Source organism: Periophthalmus magnuspinnatus, chromosome 6 (assembly GCF_009829125.3).
Source record: "Periophthalmus magnuspinnatus isolate fPerMag1 chromosome 6, fPerMag1.2.pri, whole genome shotgun sequence".
NCBI classification, from domain to species: domain Eukaryota; kingdom Metazoa; phylum Chordata; class Actinopteri; order Gobiiformes; family Gobiidae; genus Periophthalmus; species Periophthalmus magnuspinnatus.
In genome coordinates, this window is record NC_047131.1 from 17,043,869 (window position 1) to 17,067,893 (window position 24,025).

General features: G+C 38.4%; 1 protein-coding gene across 2 annotated transcripts in view; it reads left to right on the plus strand.

Annotated features, from left to right (window-relative positions):
- The window catches only part of glg1a (golgi glycoprotein 1a), a 61,537-nt gene that overhangs the window by 30,403 nt on the left and 7,109 nt on the right, over positions 1 to 24,025 (plus strand). The window contains exons 4-22 of one of the 2 annotated variants that reach the window (XM_033967617.2): positions 69 to 284; positions 3,303 to 3,506; positions 3,987 to 4,058; positions 4,590 to 4,776; positions 6,581 to 6,795; positions 9,316 to 9,437; positions 9,523 to 9,624; positions 11,032 to 11,185; positions 12,634 to 12,672; positions 14,105 to 14,329; positions 16,219 to 16,281; positions 17,080 to 17,193; positions 17,527 to 17,615; positions 17,755 to 17,872; positions 18,674 to 18,766; positions 18,970 to 19,107; positions 19,626 to 19,749; positions 19,834 to 19,976; positions 20,854 to 20,955. In XM_033967617.2, the coding sequence (XP_033823508.1) occupies positions 69 to 284; positions 3,303 to 3,506; positions 3,987 to 4,058; positions 4,590 to 4,776; positions 6,581 to 6,795; positions 9,316 to 9,437; positions 9,523 to 9,624; positions 11,032 to 11,185; positions 12,634 to 12,672; positions 14,105 to 14,329; positions 16,219 to 16,281; positions 17,080 to 17,193; positions 17,527 to 17,615; positions 17,755 to 17,872; positions 18,674 to 18,766; positions 18,970 to 19,107; positions 19,626 to 19,749; positions 19,834 to 19,976; positions 20,854 to 20,955 (2,520 nt within the window). The remainder of the gene's footprint in view (positions 1 to 68; positions 285 to 3,302; positions 3,507 to 3,986; positions 4,059 to 4,589; positions 4,777 to 6,580; positions 6,796 to 9,315; positions 9,438 to 9,522; positions 9,625 to 11,031; positions 11,186 to 12,633; positions 12,673 to 14,104; positions 14,330 to 16,218; positions 16,282 to 17,079; positions 17,194 to 17,526; positions 17,616 to 17,754; positions 17,873 to 18,673; positions 18,767 to 18,969; positions 19,108 to 19,625; positions 19,750 to 19,833; positions 19,977 to 20,853; positions 20,956 to 24,025) is intronic. The other variant, XM_033967619.2, reaches the window with a different exon arrangement.

Below are 24,025 nucleotides of genomic sequence, written 5' to 3' on the forward strand. Positions count from 1 at the left end.
ACTCTGTCCAGAAAACTAACCCATGACTGCAAAACACTATCTAAAACACTTCTTTTTATAAACTACAGATCAAAGAATGTGCTGCGGAGGAGCTGGGGAAGGGCTACCTGGTTTCCTGTTTGGTGGATCACCGCGGCAACATCAGCGACTACCAGTGCAATCAGTACATCCACAAAATGACCAGTATCATCTTCAGTGACTACCGGCTGATCTGTGGCTTCATGGACAAATGCAAAGATGACATCAACTCCCTGCTCTGTGGCTCCATTAGCACTGGAGAGAAGGTGACATGCCAGTACTGTAGATTAGAATGGCAAGATGGAGGTCCTTTTGTGGTTACTTGGTGGAATTTTCAGTTTGCTGTTGTAGTGGCTAGATAATTTCAGTGGGTGCTAATTTAATATAATTTTCATGGAGATTTTATTGTTTGCCTGGAATGTTCCAGTGTGTGGCATGAAACGTATCTTGTGTTTATTCAATTATAAGTGTTTTTGTTGCTAAAAGAAAAAACAGTGAGGAGGGTTGCCTCTGCACAGATATGACCTGTAACCTGGTCTGGTTAATGCTATACTGTAGAACATTTCTCCATGGATACAAGCAGGTGGCAGACCCCTACCAGACAAGTTTCATAGTGCACCTTTAAACTTAAGCAAACCAAGGATGTTGTTTGTCAAATTGACTTTGGGAATGAAAAGTTGAATTGAAATAAGTCATTGAAAATAAGAAACACAAGACTAATTTGGCCAATGCAAAAACTACATGCAACTTCTAGACCACTGAAATATTAGTGGATCCTACTGGCTGACTAAACGACCCAACACCAGAATCTCAGTTGGCTGTCACATACTTAAAATACTCTGAAGGAAGACACCCCAATCCCTATTCCAGCCACAGTATTGTCTCTGGAAGGGCATCTGGCATAAAGCATGTGTGGCTTGTTGGCTGTAGCAACAAAAGAAAAAAAAAATCTGAATGTGAAATACATAGTTTTTGTGCAATGACAGACTGCAGTAGTATTAGTGACACATATAGTATCATCAGCTCGGTAGTCATACAAGTTAACATTACTGTGCGATGTGTGTTCTCATAATATTTTAAGTTGAACTCCTAAAATACATCAGATTTTTTTTTCCAAATGATTAATATTCAGCAGAACATCAGCATTACTGGAGGTGTCTCATTAGTGGTGCTGCCTCTAAACTGGTCATGCACTGCCTCATCTCTGTAATAATTCCGGTAACACATGTCCTCATTATAAAATATCTTCACTGGCTATACTGGAGACTAGCATCTGTTCACATTCACTGACTATGGACAACCTGTTTTTCACACGTAGCTTAAGAGTCTGTGTCTTGTAGATGACTTTCCGCCACACTGCCTAAGGTGTAATAGCATTTTGGAATTGGATTAGCAAAATGTGACACCCTAGCACATTGTGAGTTGCTGACCTGTTCAATATTGGCAGCTAGACAAAAGTTTAAGTTAAAAATTACCAATCACTGGTTTAATCCTCAAACCATTTGTATACTATAACTGTCAATTGGCTCTGTGCACAACGGTAAATGACTAGCTCACTGTTGTCATCACTACTTCCTGTCCAATCATAAAACTATAGAGATTTTGCTGATTCACACTAAAATTAATAAATATTTAAAGATAACGCAGAAGACAGTGAATTGTGGGTGGGTGTCACTGACAACACATGAAATACTTAACCTAATACTTCACTCAAGATCATTCTAAAGCTATTCAGGAAAGGTTCATTTCTGTCATGTGAATGTGATTTGTTTTAGTATTGGTACTTGCTCAAATCAGTATCTAGTTTTGATACTAGTTTTAGTATTGATTAGTATCTGATTTTCAATACTTTTGATAATTCAGCACATCACTATCTGAAGTAGCTCTTTGAACTTGCTGCACACATAGTAAACGATATTGAATGTGAGACAAAAGTGACAGCGGTCTATCAGGCACCAAAGCAAATCGATGTGCTTTTAAATGTCTCTTACTACGGAGCCCAGCTGAAGCTTGTGAGCCTATTAGACATGCATTTATAATAAGATATCACATCGGCACAAGAGGAGCTCAGAGCTAACTGTTTATTTGTGAGAGGAGACTTTCATTATCAGGAATTGGTCACAGCGACATGTTGAGGGAGCCAGAGCCGCTCAAGTGCAGATTAGGCTGACCATGTTGTGGCTAATTTTAACTTGGAGGACGATGCAAAGTGTCGGACCTCACCACACAAAATCCTCCTACAAATGAGAGGAGGAATTGCAGAGCTCAATGCAAATACAACTTTTATTATTCTGTCCAACTTTGGAAATAAAACTAGAAACAACTAGTTGTTGAGCTGGAGTTATTCTTCTACAGTAGATTAGCATGGTACATGTGTGGGAATTAATCTTGTACAGGTTGGTTAGTGTTCACCGAGCAGCTTGAAGGTTATAGGTTTAATCCTAACTTCAACCAGTGAATAATGTTGGGATGTCCTTTGGCAAAACACTTCATCCACAATACTTATGAATGAATATGTTGTGTGTGAATGAGTGAGTTGGTGATTGGGATTTTTTTAATTTAATTTAATTTTTTTATTGACTAAGGAGACAAAGTAAATTTTCATTTTACTGGATCAAGAGTCAGGACACACATTTATAAAATTTCAATTAAACATCTTAACATTACATTAGGGATTTATTTAAATGTCATATCTGACAGGGACAGTGTATATTTGTCTGCCACATTATAGCAAAGGTGCTAATGTCCATCTGGTGTCCCTAGGTAGCTAACAGAAGGCACTCAAAACATTAAAAATTTAATAAAATTAACCAACAGTTTGTAGGTACTCTGTAGGTACCTTTTTATTGGTGAATTAAATATAGAAGGTGCTTTAGAAGTTATTTCTCACTTACCTTATGCATTCCGAACCTCCTACTTGGTCACTATGATGATGTAGGAACCATAAAGTTAACACTCTGCATGCTAACCACATACTTCCTGATTATCGGAAAATAAAACGCTTCATAATGCAGACAAACTTATATTGACCTCATGCTGCTAAATGCAAAATATATGTACTGGGGCAAGACATGCTTTTGAATACCTTTTGAATAGTGTAGCATATGAACTTGAATAACTAAACTTTTCTGTTGTATATTCTCTTCTGGTTATCTGAGTTCACCTGCTGCACTCCAGATGTCTTCTTCTATTATCATAACAATGACTTCCCAAGTTTCCATATGCTGAAATTCCAAATACATATCCCCTGTCTCAGTCCTAACCGCCTGTACCCTGTGCTCCAGGATGTTCACTCTCAGGGGGAGGTGATCGCATGTCTGGAAAAGGGCTTGGTGAGGGAGGCAGAGGAGCAGCCTGGAGCTCGCGTCATAAAGGACGACTGTAAGAAGGCCATCATGAGAGTGGCCGAGCTCTCCTCAGATGACTTCCACCTGGACCGATACCTGTACTTCGCCTGCAGGGAGGACCGCGAACGCTTCTGTGAGAATGTGAGTATTAAAGATGAGGGGGGACAGTTGGGATTGTAATGCAAAAGTGAAACGTTTTTTGCAAGTGTGGATAAATTGCTAAATATATTTCAATTGTTGATTCAAAATGTACAAATGCTCGGAATATTTCACTCTTTGTGGTAAATGTTTATATGATATTAGTAGTTATGCAAAAAAAAAAAATCAGATTTTTTGAGTTCTAAGACTATTAAAATGACCAGTTAACAGCAAAATCATCAAATGTCTTACCGGTCATGGGCTCCGTACGATTACTCACATCAGATTTTGCAGTTTACCTGTCATTTAAATAATTTTAGAGGTCGAGAATTCGGATAATGATTAGATTGTAGTGTCCATATGAACAAAGCCAGTGATTGTAATAGCAGGTTTTTTATTTTCGTTATTATTTTGACACATTTTTGAAACATATATTTAAATAATCATAGTTGCTAATTTCAACCTTTGGTTTGGTTTCTTTAGACACTGGCTGGGGAAGGACGAGTTTACAAATGCCTCTTTAACCATAAGTTTGAGGATGCAATGTCTGAGAGGGTAAGTAGCTTTTTCATTTGTAAGATCATGTTTTTTTCTATTGTCATCTTTTAAAATGTTTACTAGGCCTTCAATTATTAAATTTTAAAATCAATTCATATACGTAATTATTATCTGAACTATACACAGACTCGTGTCATGTGCTCGAAGAGAGATGTTATTACAGGCAGCTACAATTTTACAAAGAAATTTTTTTTTAGAAAAATATCTAAAAATCTTTTTTTTTTTCTTCTTTTTTTTTCTAAAACGTTTTGCATCAAATTAGACTTTAGGGTTGGGAAATGTGGTTATAAAAATCAAGTTGTGATCTGATCCCTGTGACCATATACTATTTTTGTGATATTTTTATATCATGATTAATAATTTTTAGTTTAGGGCTCAAGAACTGAGTGGATTTAACCTATTACAGTTAATTTTCCTGATCAAGAAAATAAAGACACTCAGAGTAAATTAATTGTGATAAAATAGAAACAGTCACCAGTTCTGAATAGCTTACACTTGATCATTTTCTGTAACGTCTCTGATCCACAGTGTCGGGAGGCGCTGACAACACGGCAGAAGCTGATTGCTCAGGATTACAAAGTGAGCTACTCTCTGGCCAAATCGTGTAAATCGGACCTGAGGAAGTACCGCTGCAGCGTAGACACCAACATGCCCCGAGCGCGAGAGGCACGTCTCTCCTATCTGCTGCTGTGCCTGGAGTCTGCTGTGCACAGAGGTGGGGGCCCAACAGGGACGGTGGAATTAAATTGTTACAGTGTGAATGGTGGTAGTTACTAAAGATGCTGTAATGGCTGCTAAAAACAACTTGCATGATAACAGTGCACTTCCTGATTCTCAGACAAGAAGACCCTTTATATTTAGATACAAACAGTAGATGGCACACAGCAGCCTTATTTTGACCAAAGAGCCACAAAATCAGTTAGTCTTTTAACGCTCCAACACTGTACATAATGTCTATAATGTCCTCTGCGGAGAACATAACATAAGAATAAAACACAATTTTATTTTATTCCACAAAATTATTTCCTCAATATTTCCTCGAAAGTATCATTCCAGTTTTGTCAAATTGGAATGATACTGGATATCAATGTGTTTGGTCAATGAATTGATCCTTCATTTCATTAAAAAAATACATTGCAATGTTTGTCAAGAAATTGCAGTTGCATCTTTCAGCCCCTGTTGCTTATGCTTGAGGCTAAACTGTCCAGTGCTTTAATGTGATGGCGGGTTTATCTGACAGGGCCCTCACTTAGCACTGGTAACACTTTGATTCATGGAATCCACACAGTGTAAACTATTACACTTGGCATAAGGTTTTTAAGACAGAAGTGCCAGACTTGGGTACAATTTGATTTCATGGTGAGAAAAGCCTGCTTGATTTTGTAATTACTCCCCATAACATTCAATCAGTCTAAATTTGAAGTTTGGGGGGCGGGGTTGTGATTGGTTTGATCTTTCTATACAGAGTTTGCATGTTCTCCCCATGCCTGCCTAGGTTTCCTCTGCTTTTACCATCAACTATAATACACTGTTTTATATTATTGGAGCACTAGCAGTCCATATATGAATCGTTTTATTTAATACATTTTTTTTTGTCTGCATAAATGTCCCTTATTGCCTCTACTGCTCCACAAATAGCTATAGATTAGATGTAGTTACTTCCATATGTATATTGTTCAGCTTCTTTTTAGACTATAGGTGCCAACATTTGATGATGGGGTGCCACTATAGTCTCTTCTGTTAATAGGAAACACTGAGAAAGGGAGTAATGGGGAATTTAAGGATGTTTAATGATCTAACAATCTTGACTGACAAAACTGGAGACTATATATGTTTACAGTTCCAGTGTAGTTATCCCCTCCCTTCAGATAGATATAAGGCAGTGGTGACCAGTAATCTGACCAGAACTGAAGAAGCGGCTTGGATGAGCAGCAAAATGTCTTCACTCTTAAAACGATTTGTCCAGTTGACAGATTTAAACTTCGTCTTTTACTAACAATCTTGATCCAAGATCTGGATATATGTCCCTGGACACTATAGTGCAATCAGACACTGCTTCTGACAGGTTATCCAAGTGGCATTGAGAAATGGGTCAAATACAAAGGACACATCTCCATATAGGGATAAAAGTATACTTGATTTTTTATAAACTATACATTTTGCCCCAGTGTACAGATATATTGTGAAAACAGCTCTTGTATTGTTTGCATCTAATTATAAAACATTACTCATTTGAAACCAGGAAGTAATGCTGGCGTGCTGTTAGCATGCATTACCATAACAGCAAAACTCTGAAAGTTGTTAAGAAAGTGAGGAATGATTTTGGACCACTATTCCAGTTTTCCACATTTTTAAGATGGTAAAAATCTGGTACAGCATTTTATGTTCAGGCTATTACTAAGAAATATTCAAAGGTAAAATAAGAGAATTTCACCTTTACTCTACACCCACTTCGCATCCTCCAGACCTTTGACCTGTATTGATTTGTGTATGTGTGCATGTGTATCGTGTCGTTACAGGTCGTGTGGTGAGCGGAGAGTGCCAGGGTGAGATGATGGACTACAGGAGGATGCTGATGGAGGATTTCTCTCTGAGTCCAGAGATCGTGCTCCACTGCCGCAGTGAGATTGAAGGCCACTGCTCTGGGCTGCACCGAAAAGGGCGCACCCTGCACTGCCTCATGAAGGTCGGCCGCGGGGACATGGGTGCCATAGACCCCAACTGTCAGAGAGCGGTAAGTACTACCACTGGAATTGTAGCAGTAGTAGCCTGTAGTAGTTGGCATAGTAGCAGTAGTATCTGTTGTTAGATGGACAACATTTCAAGGAACTGTATGTAAGATTTGGATTTTAAATTCTGTTAATGTTCCATTTGTATTCTGAGTTGCGAGGTAAACATGTTCAAATCAAATAAAACTTTTACAGATAACAATTGTCCTTGTAATTATGAAGAAAACATTACAATTTTTGTGTTTTGGTTCTCAAGATAATTATTCAATCAGAAAGCAGGATGAGCTTCACAGCTCAGCGTTCATTTGGGTTGCCAGTTTCAGTGCTGAAATTCAGTTGATTTAAACCTAAACAACTGAGGTCATAGTCATTGACCCCAGTTGTGTCAGATTTTGTGTAATCGCAATAAGGCTGGTAGCTTTAATAACAATGGCACCCAAAGCGGTAGTGGCAGAAGCAGTAGTCGTTGTAGTAATAGTAGTAGAAGTATTCACACCATTGGCAGTAGTCGTAGGAACCATTGACCCCAACTGTCAGAACAATGAGTCAGCATTTGGGACAGCTTTAACCTTCGCTGTCAGATGGAGCCAGGAGCAATCAATATTGAGAAAAAACTGAGGTTTAAGTCTTGAAGGAAGTCCAGGGAGGTAAAAGCTACAGCAGCAGCATAGCAAAACAAATGGTTAGGCCCTGGATGTAAAATGTTTGTTCCAGTATTCTTTTTACCTTACCTTATTCAAAAAACAATTAATCAAATCATTTATTTTTTTCCAAAAATTATGAAATCGTACACAAGAAAGTAATAATTTCTAGATGAGAAGATGCATATAAATTGGGCATTACAATACAGTTTACAGGGTTTCCTAATGGATGTGGGAGAATCAGAAATGTATATATATTTTGTTTTGATCTGTCTATTTTGAGATTGTTCTATCATGATTAGGGCTGTAGGCCTTTTGGTCAGTTAATTGATTAATGAAATCGACCAAATGTGTATTAGTTGAGAAATCGCTTTATGTAGATTATGAAGGTTTTATATGGGATAACAGCTGAAGTTTAGCTAGCTGAAGATTTAGTAATTTTTGGTATAAAAAGGCAGAATAAACTTATAGTTTAATAGGCTAAACTTCTTAAATTATCAACTCATCGTCAGGACATGTCTTTAGTCGACCAAGAATTTCTTTAGTCGACCAGTCCTAATTGTGATTCACTGCAGCTCCGTTCAAACACACACAAGCTGTCTACTTGAACTCACTCACTGCTCTTATCCATGAGTTTCAGAATGATAAAAACTGGAAACACTGCAATAGTGGTGAACAATTTAAAACTAAATATTTTATCTTTTGAATGAGGAAAAGGTTCTCAATGTGGCATATAACAGGAAGTTAGCTTCAGTCATGCTCTGAGTGACAGGAGGACAATGAGGTGTGAAAACTCAGAAAGACAGGAAGCAGCTAAACCCTTTCAGGCAATATACAGCTGCCAAGTGCGCATAAGTAAAACCTTCTTAATTTTATGCCATATTGCCATCCCCCAGTTTCAAACACGAACAAGATAGTGGCCTGTTTAACAGTGCAGTCAGCAGTTGTAAGGTACAGACAACAGACTCACAGTCACAGATGGTGTTACATTGAACCATCTGGAGGGCTGTTCTGAAGGCAGTTTCAAAGGCCAGGTGACTGGAGGAATCCTGCATGAGGCTCAGTGTTTTCTATCGTAACCCTAGTTAGTAAAGTTTATCTGGCAAAAAGCTGTTAAACTTTGATTTGTATTTAAATTCATTTTGTCCAATTTTCTCATAAGTGACCAGCTTTATAAAGTCCAACTTTCTGGATGGTAAAGTTAATGTGCCATAAAAGGCTATGTGAAAGGCACTTTAGATTTAAGATTATATTTTTGGAGCATAGTTTGGATTAAAATAACTTTTTTTTGCCTTGAAATTGCTCACAATTATATTTTTTTAGTTCTTACCATAATATTGTAGACGATCCAAAAATCTTGCTGTGTAGTTCACCAGCAATGATTTATGTAATTTTTGGCACACCTTTTCCATTGTGATTCATAGCACTTTCAGTTTGTAACACATCTTAATTATTGCTCTGATGTTGAAACTCTCCTATCATCAGAATTATTTTCAAATTTTATAAACAAACTTGCCTGTTTTTTGGCATATTGGCCACCACTATACTCTTATGTCAATTTTTTTTAGAACTGATATCACTATTTCGACTATTGGTGCAGTTCATATCTTTTTTAAGATACTGTGATTGGGTGAATCCAGCTGTAAATCCAGCTGTCAGTCACTGAGGCTGACCTGTAGGAAGAGTAGGTGGGTTAAAGTGAAAGCAAAGACATTCAATAAACAGGAAAATAGTCATCAGATACAAGTTGACATTTTCATCAAAAGGGCATATTGTCACAGGATTGGATCAGAATAAAATTTTCACCATATTGCCCACCCCTAGTGGGATGGAGTACTCTAGAGATATTTTTTGGCTAACATCTTTTGGCTTCTTTCCTCACAGCTCCAGACCCTAATCCAAGAGGCGGACCCTGGAGCAGACTACAGGATCGACCGAGCTCTGAACGAGGCGTGCGAGTCCGTCATCCAGACCGCCTGTAAACACATTCGCAACGGAGATCCCATGTGAGCCCCCCACCCTCCTGTCCTAATGCACTTTGTGCCACTAGATCTCAGACATATGGGTCTATAATGTGGATATTGTTGGTAGGATCCTGTCGTGCCTGATGGAGCACCTCTACACGGAGAAGATGGTGGAAGAGTGTGAGCACAGGCTTCTGGAGCTGCAGTACTTCATCGCAAGAGACTGGAAGTAAGTTCGGTTCAGATGAGATGGAATTTATTTAGACCAAAATAATTGCTTTTGTCATTTATTGTAACTAGGGCTGGACACGTTAACATGTTTTATTGCGTTAACTCAAAAATAATTAACTGCAGTAAATTTGTTGCGCATTAACACAGATCACAGGTATCAGTCTGAAACCATAAACACAGGAACAAAGAGCCCCGCTCCGGTCTGTCAGCTGGTGCGCTCGCCTTTTCCCCTCTCTCTGCTCAGCACATACACACACAGAGGTGGTGAGTTTGCGGTGTCTGTGCACTGGACATGAGGAAGATGGCCTTGTTGTACAGAGAGCTCAAAAGATATGAGTCCAAGCTCCTTCTGAGTTTTTAAGCTATTCAAAAAGCCAGTGATCACGGAGAAATGGCAAAGGATTAGCGATCTGTCAGCGGTTTACCGCACTTGTCAATTATATTTACTTTGAAAACTATACAGAGACATTAAAATGTCACATGGTCTGAACTAGGACTGCACCAGAACTGAACCAGGACTAAATGAGGACTAAATAGGGGGACTGACCTTTACCACACCTGAATCAGGACTAAAGCAAGACTAAGCCAGGACTCTAGCAGCCATATGGGCTCATAGTGAACAGAAAGGAGCAGCAGACCACAAAGCAAGACTAAGCCAGAGGGACTGAAAAAATTAGGTTCAGCTTCAAAAGGACTTTTATTTGGACATTTTCAAATAACTTAGTCCCACATACATGGGACTTGGATAAGAAAAATCTTATCCAAGTTAAACCAGCACAACACTGGGTGAATACTACATATAGAATACTACAGTATATTTAAGCCTTAAAGGTCAAATAAATGGCTATTTAGGAGTCAAAAAACCCTTATTATATTGCTTTTTGCCTTTTGCACGCAACATGCAATTAATTGTAATTAATCATTTAATGATTTTATTCAATTACTGGTATTTAATTATTTTGATGATATTGAGAGCTTATGTTTCATATTAAAGAGGGGGCATTATGCAAAAGTGATTTTTAAAAAAAAAGATTTTTACCATGTTATAGCATTGTAGCTGCATTCATGACATGCCTGAAGAGTCTTTAGATGTCTTTTTCCATGCATGTTTCAGTAGTTTAGTAAACTCTCCTATTTCAACCCTCGTTATTATTAGTTGTACAATTCTGTCCCATGCTCAGCCCATAAGTGTATGTCATCCATGCTCCCAAAATCATGATGCAAAACTGTACACAGTAACTTCACAAACTTGATGCAATGCAGTAGCGCTGAGAAGGGGGAGTGACTTTGCATGGGGAGTAAAGGCCAAAATTAAAACTGTAGACTATAATTAGCTGTGAATGCAAATAGTTTTTACTTACAACACAAACTGAGTTCAATGTTCCACCTCTTCTTTTCTGCGCAGGTTGGACCCGATCCTTTATAAGAAATGCCAGGGCGATGCGTCCCGTCTCTGCCACACTCACGGCTGGAACGAGACCAGTGAGATGATGCCCCCAGGAGCCATCTTCTCCTGCCTGTACCGCCACGCCTACCGATCTGTGGAGCAGGGACGCAGGGTGAGGCTACAAGGGGTACCAGGGGGAAAAAATGCTTGGGCACTTTCACTACATTTACATGCACACCTGGAAAACCGGATAACTGGCTTTGTCTCTTTCAATATGCATGATTCACAACACCTTACTCGAGATCTCAATTACGCATTTGGGGAAACCGCTATGTACTCGGATACCCGCTGCTTCTAGCCGTGCAGGCCGATTTACTTTAGGTGCAGGCTAGGAGAGGCATTCAACTGCATGGGGTAAAAAACAGACTCATTATAGATCAGCAGGCAGCAGCAATGACTAACTACAGCCTCTACACTGAGCACCCACCGAATACATGTTCGTTTGTTTTGGTTCGCTTTGTTAAAGTGAAAAGGCCTGTCCCCCTAACTCCGGGGTGAACTCCAGCACATGGTGGCTGAGCTGTGGGGCTACATGCAAGCCCACACCAGCTCGCCATCTCTTCCCATGGGCAATGCCAGCAAAGTGGAAAGTCCAACCCCTCTTGAGGAGTTGGGTACCAGAACCCAAGCTGTGCGTGGAGGTGAGCCTTACTATATCTAGCCGCTACCTCTCAACCTCCCACATGAGCTCCTTGAATATCTTTTTTCCCTTCTATTTGCTCACATTTTGTTCGACTACAGTCACAGCAGTGAGTTTCTAGACAGATGGCCATCTGCATTTCCTCATGTTTAACCAGTACATGCGTAATTTTCCTCATTTTATTGTCCTCATTCACAAAGTTTTATCTACTCCACACAATTGTTGCTTTCTAAATTTTTACAATGCACATTGATGGACTTTAAATTTGAATTGTCTGTTTGAGACCTCATAATCTCACAGCCATAAATTTAAACAATTTTCAAACAAATCCAGTCCAAAATCCAGACTATATCTAACGAACAAAATAATGGCTTTCACTCTGGGTCCATTAGCATTCATATAACACTGCAGCAAAGTTTATGGAATCTATTTAGGGCAATTCAGTTTGAATCCGTTTAGCAGAAAATAAAAATATAAAAGTTTGGTTAATTGCTTTACATAATAAATGTTTGTGAGACCAACACCAGTTTTATCTTAAACTGTAGAACAACATATAAACCAAAACAGGTTAACGGTGCACATCGTAACTTTTCTAGCAGAGGCTATTGTTGTTTTGCTTGGAAAGTCCCACAGTATTGCATTAATTTGACTTGGTGGAGTCACCTGCTTGTCTCCATGGAAAAGACAAGTTACAGGTCAGATCTGTGATGAGACAACCCTGCTAACAATACAAACAATAATTTAAAAAAAAGTTGCACATTGCATTTATTTAATTGTATTACCATTGACGCCCTCCTGAAGTGTTACATAGAGCCATTTTAAATGATTTCACATGACTTTGAATACACACCCAAAAGCAGCTCTAAACTCCACGGTTGTAAGCATCATTTGATGGAGGACTGACCTGCCCTGTTGTTCAGCAGCCCAGTGGGGAGTCAGAGGAGCTCCAGAACTGGTTTGTAAGTACACGCTGCTCCGCACCTGATGGAGCTGATAATTACAGCAATGGGACACAATGACATGGTGCTTGCTAGGATCCCTCTGTGATTGGTCGATTTGGTGCCAACCCTGATTTTAAAAGTAATTTCTGGATAGGTTATAAAAAAAATCATGTGATATGGGTGAATCGATGCAATTCAGTGTATGTCAATGTTAATTTATATTCAATCATTGTGCATTTTGCAATCTCAATGAAAATCAGGGTTTACTACCTATATTAGGTACTCGATTACATCTTATCAAGGAACAACTCATCCATTCATACACTAGTTTACCCAAACACTAAAAGCAAGGCAGGTTGTGTCTTGCCCTTGGACACAACTGCAGCAAAACTGCGGTTTGCGTGGTTGAGAGCAGGATAGGTACCAAATCGTCAACTTTTGGTTATTGGCAAACTGCTCAACCAACTGAGCTACTGCCATATTGGGCCAGGGAGGACAAAACCCTTCCATGCAAAAAATATAATCTTTACATTTTCTGGAAACTCTAACATTAATTCACTATTAGCAAATATATAGTTAGCATTTTCCACAGTGCCTGTCATACCTGCCATTGGGCAGCCTAAATATTAAAGGGCCTTTATTGCTCCATTTTTTTAATCCATATTATGATGTTTCCTCATGACAAATACACTTGGAGTTGTTTTACTTCATTTATTTAAGCTGTGTTCTTTTCTCAAACTGACACAAACTGTTCTTCCTTATGATGTCATTAAGTGGTAATACAGGAAATGCTCCACTGTGTTTTTAAACTACATACACCTTCACTCGAATCAATATGAACATTTCAGCCCTGGATTTGCTTTAACTTTAAAGTTTTTCTTTTATTGAAACTCCTTAAAACTCCTAGATTCATGCCTCAGTACACCAGCAGATATTAGAGATTTTTTTTTGACAATTTGAACTCTACAAACGGTAAAACAAAATATTCAAAAAATAAGAGCAACAACTTGAGGTTATTGTAGAGTATTGTAGAGTAAAGCTGTTCAGTTGAGGGTAAAAATGGCTGTTAACCTTAAAACAAAATCACTAAATGACATCACAAAGTGGGAATAAAACAAAACACAACTCCAGGCATGTTTTTGAGGAGACAACAGCATTATAATATTGCTGAAAGCTCACATTAGTCATTTTTGCATCATCTAGGATCTTTAAAATAATTCATAGTTCTGACAGTTAGTCATTTTTTATATCACTAAAAGTTCATCCTATTGCGTAGTGTCAGTAATTGGTTTTCCATGACAGACTTTTCACTTAATATTTGTAAAATCATAAATCTCAAATGGTGGTGCATATAATTAAAAAAAACACATTTCTCAATAACTGCATGTGTTCTAAAATAACATCTCTTAAGCTCTATCTTAACTCTAAAATTTGTTGTTATCCCTGGTAGTTGTCCCGAGACTGTAAGGTGGAGGTGCAGAGGATTCTCCACCAGAGGGCGCTGGATGTGAAGCTGGACCCGGAGCTCCAAAGACGCTGTATGACCGACCTAGGGAAGTGGTGCAGTGAGAAGACTGAGGCGGGACAGGAGCTGGAGTGTTTGCAGGACCATCTGGAGGATCTGGTCATGGATTGTAGAGACGTGGTGGGCAACTTGACTGAGCTTGAATCAGAGGTAAGACTTTAGGCAATGAGCTAACTTGTTATGTATCTCTCTGGAGCAATTTTTTGGTGCACTTTCCTTTGGTGTAACTTTTCTGGTGCTGATCCTTTGCCTCAAATGTTCCATAGTATTATCACATTGCAGGTTGTTTTGTGTTGAAAAACCTGTTTTGTGCAGGGTGACTCCCCCCAGATCTGTGAGACCCTGCTTTTTTAATGGAGATAAGAAAAGTTTAACTTTCCTGGCATACTAATGAACATCTCCATGGTAGACGTTCATAGTGCACCTTTAAGACTAGTAAAAACAAAGACATATATGCCTACATAAGTTTCCAAACTAAAACTTAAGAATAGTTAAAATAAGCTGCTGTATGTTTGTTACTATCATGGTGTAATATAATAGGAAAAATGCAGTATTAAAAATACCTTAAGAGTGGTCTAACCAAATCAATACCAGTATTACAACTGGACCAGTAAGACGAGACTAAACCAACCTGAATCATGATTGAAATAATTTACAAACTTGTTTACAGTTTAAAACAATTATCCCAAAACTTCTCAAAGAAACCTTTTGTGACTGACCAAGATCTTTTCATTGAAGAAAATAAGAGAGATTGTAGTTTTGACTTAGCCTAACCTAGATCCTGATTTAGTTCTACTCAAAGCCAATGTGATAAATCCAGGATCTGAGACTGAACCATGACTGCACCGAGTCTAAACCAGCTCTGGTGTAGGTTCATAGACAACAACCTGAAAAAGATGAAAAATTTTCTGGTACGTCGATGAAGAGGTTTAGATCAGAACTGCCAGGAATCAGGAGGCACAGTTTGAATGATATGTTCACACCAGATTGAAAACAGCATTTATACCACAATGAAACTACTCCATTACATTGTACATAATGATAGCATTTTGGTGTTTCCATGGCACCTGTCATTAGGCCAAATGTCTGAAGTACATTACTTTTATTATTGCATTTTGCTGTTCACTTTGAAAGGGAGGGATAATAGAAAGTTTGAGTGACACTGATGAAGCTGCACTGTGAAGGCTACATAAAGAAAAGAACAGGGTGTCAAGGGCTGTATTTGGACAAACAAATCACAATGTACTCATTCAGGGACATTGATGGTTACGTGATCAGAGAGTAGTATACTGAAATATGGTTTGGGGATAAATGGGGTGGGCAATATGCCAAAAAATTAATATCGTGATTCCAATTTTATCACTGTCTTGTCTCGTGTTGTTTCTTCAATGTGATTTGTTATATCCACCTGTCACTTACTCGGAGCAAGACCAAGTGGATGATTTTTGACCATAGAGTTGCTTGTTACAAAAAAGCACAATTCAATTTTGTCGCCATATCGCCCAGCCCCAAGGACAATTCAACTCAGCTCTACCGGTTCATTATGAATTTAGCTTTAGTAAAAAATTGTAAGCTCAGACAAAATGTTGAACAAAATGTTGAACAAAATTAGCAGGCTAAGTATGCATTTGTTATTGCATTTAGGGTTGTACAATTTTGGAAGATTTTTTTGTTTTGAAGCATAAATCACAAATCTAATCGCAAAAGTAGGATTCTGTTTAGAGTGCACATTGTAAACAATTGCATGAGCAATAAAGTTTGAGATATGAAATATGAACTGATAAAAGATGATACAAGAATCAAATGCATTTTAGAACATGTTTCCAGAGGTCTAAACTACAGACACAACAATGTTTTTCTAAAAAATACAGTATATTTTGTTCTTTGCTGAGAATATTCTATCATCTAAATAATTAGTCTTATCATTTTGATTTGATTGCAGTATATATTGTGCAGCCCTAATTGAAATGGCACTGCTTTTATAAGGTGATTACATCTGTGACTAAATATACTCATTTATGATGTAACATGTTTTTCAGGATATTCAGATTGAGGCCCTGCTGATGAGAGCCTGTGAACCAGTTATCCAAGCCCACTGTCATGTAAGTCCACCGTTTATTGAAGCATTTTCAAATATCCCTTAGGAACTGTAACTAGTTACACTGTTAGAATATAATGGTTGTTTATGAAAAGTTTTAAGGGGAAAAAAACAATTCTTACCCTTTTTAATTTAACTAATCTATTTCATATTGCTTTCTTGTCTCTATCCTCCCTTGCCTCCTTCCGTTCTTCCTTGTTTCCTTCCTTCTTTGCCTCCTTGCCTCCTTGCTCCCTTCCTTACCTGCATTCTTGCTTCCTTGTCTCCTTCTTTGTTTGTCTCCTTGCTTTCTTCTTTCCTTATCTCCTTTCTTCTGTCTCTGTCTCCTTCCTTTCTTCCTTGTCTCCTTCATTCATTGTCTGGTTACTTCCTTCCTCAACTCCTTTCTTCCTTGCCTCCTTGCTTCCTTCCGTGTCTTCTTCCTGTGTTCCTTGCCTCCTTTCTTGTTTGCCTTCTTTCCTTCCTTGTGTCCTTTTTTCATTGTCTCCTTGCATCCTTCCCTCCTTCTTTCCTTGCCTTCTTCCCTTCTTGCGTCCTTGTCTTTCCGTCCTTGTCTCCTTCCTTCATTGCTTCCTTCTTTCCTTGTCTTCTTCCTTGTTTGCCTTCTTCATTTCTTGTCTCCTTCCTTTTTTTATCTCATTGCTTCCTTGTTTCCTTCCTTGTCTCCTTCCTTTCCCGCCCCCTTGCGTGCCTCCTCACCTCCTTCTTTCCTTGTCTCCTCCCTTATCTCCTTGCTTCCTTTCCTCTTTCCTTCCTTGCTTTCTTCTCTCTGTGTTCTTGTCTCCTTCCTTTTATCCTTTAGGAGGTGGCCGATAATCAGATCGACACTGGAGACCTGATGGAGTGCCTTGTCCAGAACAAACATGAGAAGGAGATGAATGAGAAGTGTCTGGTGGGAGTCACCCATTTCCAGCTGGTGAGACAATGTGATACTGGATTCATGTGATTATCCTGGCCAAAATGGGGAACATATAACAACTCTAAATACATGTACAATAAGGTCCATTCTGGAATCAGTATTGTGAATGTTAATGTATTTTTTATTTGCACTCAAGTAGTTATTTTACACTAAGAAAAGTGTGCCATATAGCCACATAGTTATGAGGTGTACAAGTAAATGTAACTGAAATGTAAAATTAATTTTTGTATGTAAATTTGAAAGTCAAATACTGCAGCCCTTCTGTCCTACACACCTGCTACTGAGCCTTATCATTCTCACCGATCACAATCTCTGGCTGTTTACTTTCAGGTTCAGATCAAAGATTTCAGATTCTCGTACAAGTTCAAAACAGCCTGCAAAGAAGACGTGCTCAAACTGTGCCCCAACATCAAGAAAAAGTAAGGCCCAGATTTTAGTGCTTTTAACAGAGCCACACACCTAACTTTAAGGTTTGCTAAATATTTTACAACATTTTGAAGTAGTAAATCACAAGTGTACATTTCCCTTGATGTTCTTGATTGGTGCTTGTGTGCTCAGGGTGGATGTGGTGATCTGCCTCAGCACCACAGTGAGGAACGACACTCTGCAGGATGTTAAAGAGCAGCGCGTCTCCGTCAAATGTCGCAAACAGCTCCGAGTGGAGGAGGTGGAGATGGTATGACCTGACTTTAAAAAAATCAATATATAATGGAAACCTGATGTATAAAAACTTTGAAAAAGGCTTTCTTCTATCCAAAAGTTTGGAAAGCAAGCAAGCACACTCACAGTGGCCATGGGTACCATCTTGATTGTTGTGAACAAGAGGCTTTGACCAATGAGCTTTTCTGTTTCCAATGTATCTACCTGTCTATATGGTATATAATAGTGCTGTATGTCATGTGTGTTGCTCTAATTAACAACTGAGAGCACATGGCTTTTATATTACATTTACAAAGACGTTAACTTTATTCCTCATACAGTCAATGCCAAATGAAAACAGTTAAGGGAAAAAAGGCACATAGTTCTGTGCACATAGAGAAGTCACATTACCAATAGGCTTACAGCTTTTTAGCTACGCATTAGAACTACACAAAAGGTGCTCCAGCATGAATGAGGCAATCATGGATTTTCCAGGCCTACAGTGCAGAGAGACTGTAGGCCTTCGGGCTGGATGGGTCAGGTTGTATTTTAACTCGGGTAGATTAGGACAGGTCAGAAAAAAGCTGACCCATGCATCACTAGTATATACAGAAAAGTTCTTCTGGCGTAGCCAGGGTAATCCTACCCTAGCATTTACATTGGTGTGTGTTTGGGAAACTAAAATAATTCAAATATATTAGTTTTACTCGCCATCTGTATTTGACACTGTGTATTCATTGCACTCTTTATGTTCTCTGTGATATCTGTCCGTCTAATCCTGTTCAAAATCTTTCTGTATTTGTATCTTCCTCTAAATCCCTTTAAACCTGTGTTTCAGTCTGAGGACATCCGTCTGGACCCAGAGTTGTACGACTCCTGTCAGCCAGACATCAAGAGGCTGTGTCCAAATGTCAACTATGGCAATGCACAGGTCATTAGCACCTTTAAAATGTCATCACCATTAGCAAATATCAGACATAATAGACTATTTGCCATCTATGTTTTTGAAAAGATAAATAAATAAAACAAAGTCAAATATATTTTTTGTCCAAAGAATCTCCTAAAATTGGACAATGACTTCATGTTGCATAGACATCATAACGATCCCAGTAGCTAATACTCTTTCACATGCAGGTGATCGAGTGTCTGAAGGAGAACAAGAGGCAACTCACTCAGAGATGTCACCAGAGGATCTTCAAACTGCAGGAGGTGGAGATGGTCGACCCAGAACTAGACTACCAACTCATGAGGGTCTGCAAGCACATGATCAGGGTACGTGACCAATCCAGCTGATACTGCTGTTCTAAAACTGTACAGATAAAGGCTTTCAAGGTACTCTCCAAAATGTGAAATTTAATTGTAACTGACAATTATTTTGTTTTGTGGGATAGTCTATCTATGGTAAATATTTATTATTTTTTCAGTCAAGTGGCAGTTTGTGAAGAAAAGTTGAGGGGAAAATTGAAAATTAGGAGTAACCCTGAGTTCTATATTGAAATCCCTTTATCTTTGTCATCAATACACACAATTGCATCTAAAATGAACAACTTCACTGACAGTTTAAATATTCATTTAGTAAAGGTGTCATTTGTCACAAATCATAATTGGGAAAGCGTTGGCCCTTGTTAACAGTAGTGTTGCTAGGTAACAGTTGTGCAATTACCTCTATGTATGTCACATCTACTGCCTGCGTCCTATGATAAGTACTGACTTGAACTATTACTTTCATGTGAATTTATCATTTAAAAATATATGAACTAATTAAAAAAACATTTCTGTGTGTGTTCTAGCGGTTTTGCACAGAGTCGGAGGGCAAGAACATGCTCCAGTGTCTCAAGCAGAACAAGAACAGCGAGCTGATGGATCCTAAATGTAAACAGATGATCACCAAACGCCAGATAACACAAAACACAGGTAGGAAAGGTTACAGAATAATAAGTCAAATCTACCTTGTAAAACATATTATAGTAAAATAATTGAATATCTGTTTGCATACAGACTACAGGCTAAACCCAGTCCTGAGGAAAGCCTGTAAAGCTGACATCCCCAAGTTTTGTCAGTCAATCCTGAACAAGGCCACAGCTGACACGGAGCTGGAGGGACAGGTCATCTCCTGCCTCAAACTCAAATACGCAGACCAGGTAAGACACTCAACCATTCATTTTTAATAGTTTAATCTGTTTTTCTTCTGTGAGCAAAATAAAACCACTAGCATTTACAGTTGTTGTTTAAGGACATTTAAAATGTGCACTCTGTAACATTTCTGGTGGGTGGACCCCCACCTGCTTGTCTACATGGAGATGCTACTGCTTTGACTGGAATGATGGAGTACAGCATTAAAAAATGTCCCTACCCTCTGCACAGATATAACCAGTAGCTGATCTGATGGCATCACCCTCTTGTCTCATGGTGTTAGACAAGTTTAATGCTAGACTGTGAAACATTATGCCCAGAACTAAGAGACAAGGAGGTGGCAGACCTTTAATGTGGCATGTGTAGTTTTTGTGCTGATACTTGGAATTTGGCAGTGCTGATATTACATTTTTGATTCATAGTGCATCACATTTTGATCTTAGAAAATAGTTGAAACTGTATCATTAAAGATTTTTTTTCATAACGGGAAAGCCAAAAAAACGTGTTGTTTCGATCAAGAGATATCACTTTCTGCTTTATGATGCAGGGCAATCTTAACCAGTAATTCCTGGGAAAAAAGGGTTTAGCTGACCTCAGAAGAAAAAATAAAGTCCATACGGTACATTTAAAAAACACCATGCCATCAAAAACTGTGGGCTTCATAAATAAAATGGTATAGTAGAAGGTGAAAATAGTTGAACAAACAGAATGCTTATATTTTAGTATTGCTTATCCAGTGTTTTGTCTGGTACTGTTGTATTCACATCTATGTCTGATGTGACTTGACCCTGTATCTGGCTGTACTCTAATATATCCACCAAACCTAAAGATAAACACAGAAATCTCTCACATATTCCTCGTGTCTCTGTGTCTGTGCCTGGTCAGCGCTTGTCTCCAGACTGTGAGGACCAGATCAGGGTCATCCTCCAAGAGTCTGCACTGGACTACAGACTGGACCCTCAGCTACAAATCCACTGCACACAAGAGGTACTTTGCTCTCATACTAAATCTCACACAAATGTACTATTAACTGCAACATATTAGAAATGGCCAGATTGGTTTATTCTATACTCAGTTTTAGGACTTTTTGTAGAAAATGGGGCAAAAAATGCAAAAAGAATAAAATAAAAAAATATCACTTTTGTTGTCATTATTTAGTATACTTAATTGTAATATTTAAAGTGGGACAAAATGAACAGATATAATGTATAAGCAAATCTTGAGGTCAAAGTAAGTCGACTGCATGCAGTATGTATCAGAATCAGGTGTGCAATAGCATTAGCATTATCATTGCGGAAACTCCGTTTTGGTCTCTGAGAGTTGTGAAAAGTGCTCATAAACTCATTGCGGTGAATAATTAGGATGTTCACAACGCATAAGGTAAGTAAGGAATAACTTTGGACCACTGCAAACTGTTTAAAATGAGCAAGTTCTGTTTTTAATACCATTGTCTTTTGTTCCTACTCTTCTCTGGCTATTTTATTTTGGCTATTAAACTAGGTAATTTCTGAGCTTTCTGATCAAAAACGGTCAAGGAGTGTGTGCTGCCTTCAGTGGCCACTGAAATTTCATGTACTATGTAACACGCACTGTAGTGACCTAATTAAAGCTAGGTGTTACTGAGTACAAGAGTTTGGAATGTGGAAATTCGTTGGACCAATCACACTGTTCCTTATACCTGCATACCCACCTTCAACTCTACAGGTCCAGGAGTCCTCCAGGCACAGCCAAAATCACGTTAATGTATATTCATTAAGTAATATATTTTTTTAATACATGCAGCCTTCCTTTATGTTTAAATAAAGTGTAATGCTATTTGTTACTGTTGTCACTTCCTATAAGAATCATAGAACCAATTGGTCCAAATCAAAATCAAAGGGATTCACAAACTGCGATCATTCCCACAGTGTAATAGGTCTGTGTTAACTGTCAGTTCATTTCCATCACAGACACATGAGGCCCTTACATTCTGCCTCCAGACCCTGATGCTTTGTGACAAGTGTAAATGTGTGCAGCTGTGCAGTCAGCCACTAAACTGCTATTTATCGCAACATGTCATCTGGCTCTTTCAAATGGATTCAAATGGAACCACTGTCAAAATGAACTATGTCACAGCTATATAAATACAGCCCAGACTGATAAGCTTAGCACTTTAAATTCTTATTTTCAGAGTGTGGCAATCCATATTTCATATTTACAAGTGCATAGGCAAATCATATTTCGTCTTCACTATTTCTTCATATTGTACAGGGTGTTCTATAAAAGGTTGGCAATTAATCACATAAGCAGAGTGCAATTACACAGTATGTAACATGATTTTAAAATGTCCAAGAATGTCATTATGTCTGTTACCGTTACCAGTGCAGAAAAATGTACAGGGTGTTCACAAGTTTAAAATTGTTGATTAGATATATTCATTAACTCAACAACTCAACAGAGACGGCTAATTGTTATTTTATTGAAAATCTCAAAGATTTACTGGATAAGGGTGGTGTGGTTGGTGCTGTTTCTTGACCTGAAAAAAGCTTTTGACACTGTAAACCATAAAATATTATTCACCAAACTGACCAAGTTTAACTTCTCCTCACATGCAATAAAATGGATAGAATCATATTTATCAAATCGATCACAGTCTGTCAGAATGGATAATTACCCCTCCCCTCCCCTCCCCTCCCTCTGTCTACTGGTGTCCCGCAGGGTTCCATTCTAGGTCCATTGCTTTTCTCTCTGTACATAAATGACCTCCCTTCAGTCTGTTCCAATGTCTTCATTCAGATGTATGCAGATGATACAGTCATTTATGCACATGGTAAAAACACAACTCAAGTAGCTGATAAACTCACACAATCCATGGCCCATGTCTCAGAATGGTTAAATCAGTCCTTAAAGCTCAATGTAAATAAAACAGTAGCAATGTTCTTTTCTAAATCAAACATTACAAGTACTAGTAATCAGACAGATATTTTTGTGGCAGGGGAAAAAATACAAGTTGTGTCAGAATTCAAATATCTTGGGGTCCTAATTGATTCAAAACTAACATTTAAATCACAAATCAAAAAATTGTGCAACCGTGTAAAGTTTAACTTGTCCAATTTCAGATTCATTAGGTCACATTTATCACTGCAGGCAGCTAAAATGTTCATGCATGCTATGGTCCTTTCGCACATAACATACTGTCTTACAACATGGTCACAGGCAAACGAAACAACACTAAAACCCATTGGATCATTATACAAACGGACAATCAAGATTCTAGATAAAAAACCTTCAAGACATCATCATTGCACCATTTTACAGAAGCATAAACTGTTAAGTTGGGAGAATGTCATCAAGTATTCAAAACTCTAATATATAAAATCATTAATGGTCTGTCATCCCCTCCACTCAATCAGTTTGTGAACACAAGAACCAGCTCTCAGAGGGTCACACGAGGGTCTGCCCGAGGAGACTGTATTGTTCCTCTGAGGAGAAGTGTCTTCGGTCAGAGTGCCTTTTCAGTTACAGCTGCACAGGACTGGAACTCGGTCCCTCAGAACATCAGAGAAATAAGCACCTACATTCTGTTCAAAAAACATTTAAAAAACTGGTTCATAACACATCAAACATGTCTGCATTAACATTACTAATGACTCCCCCCTGACTAACCAAACACTTGTGTTTTCTCTTGAGTTGGATGTTGAATGGCTGTGGACTGTCGGTATAATGCCTGTGTTTTGTTTGTCCTTTCTGAACACTTTTGTTTACAGTGTTTGTTATATCTGTTTTTAATGTTTTTTTCTATACTATATTGTAATTTTCACTTTATAATATTTTACTTTTGTTTTTAGGGAGACAGATTTGCCATCTGTCCAGGGACAACGGATGAAAAATAGCCTTTTGGCTAATTCTGGTGCATTTGCAGCAATGCTATTAATGTACACTGTCCCTGTCAAATAAACCAATAAATAAATAAAATAAACTATTGTGCTCAGTGTTTATAAAAGTTTTTAATCACATCGGAGTCTGCATGTTCATGAGTTCCAGACCATAGGGTTTGGAAGGGATGGACCAATAAAGC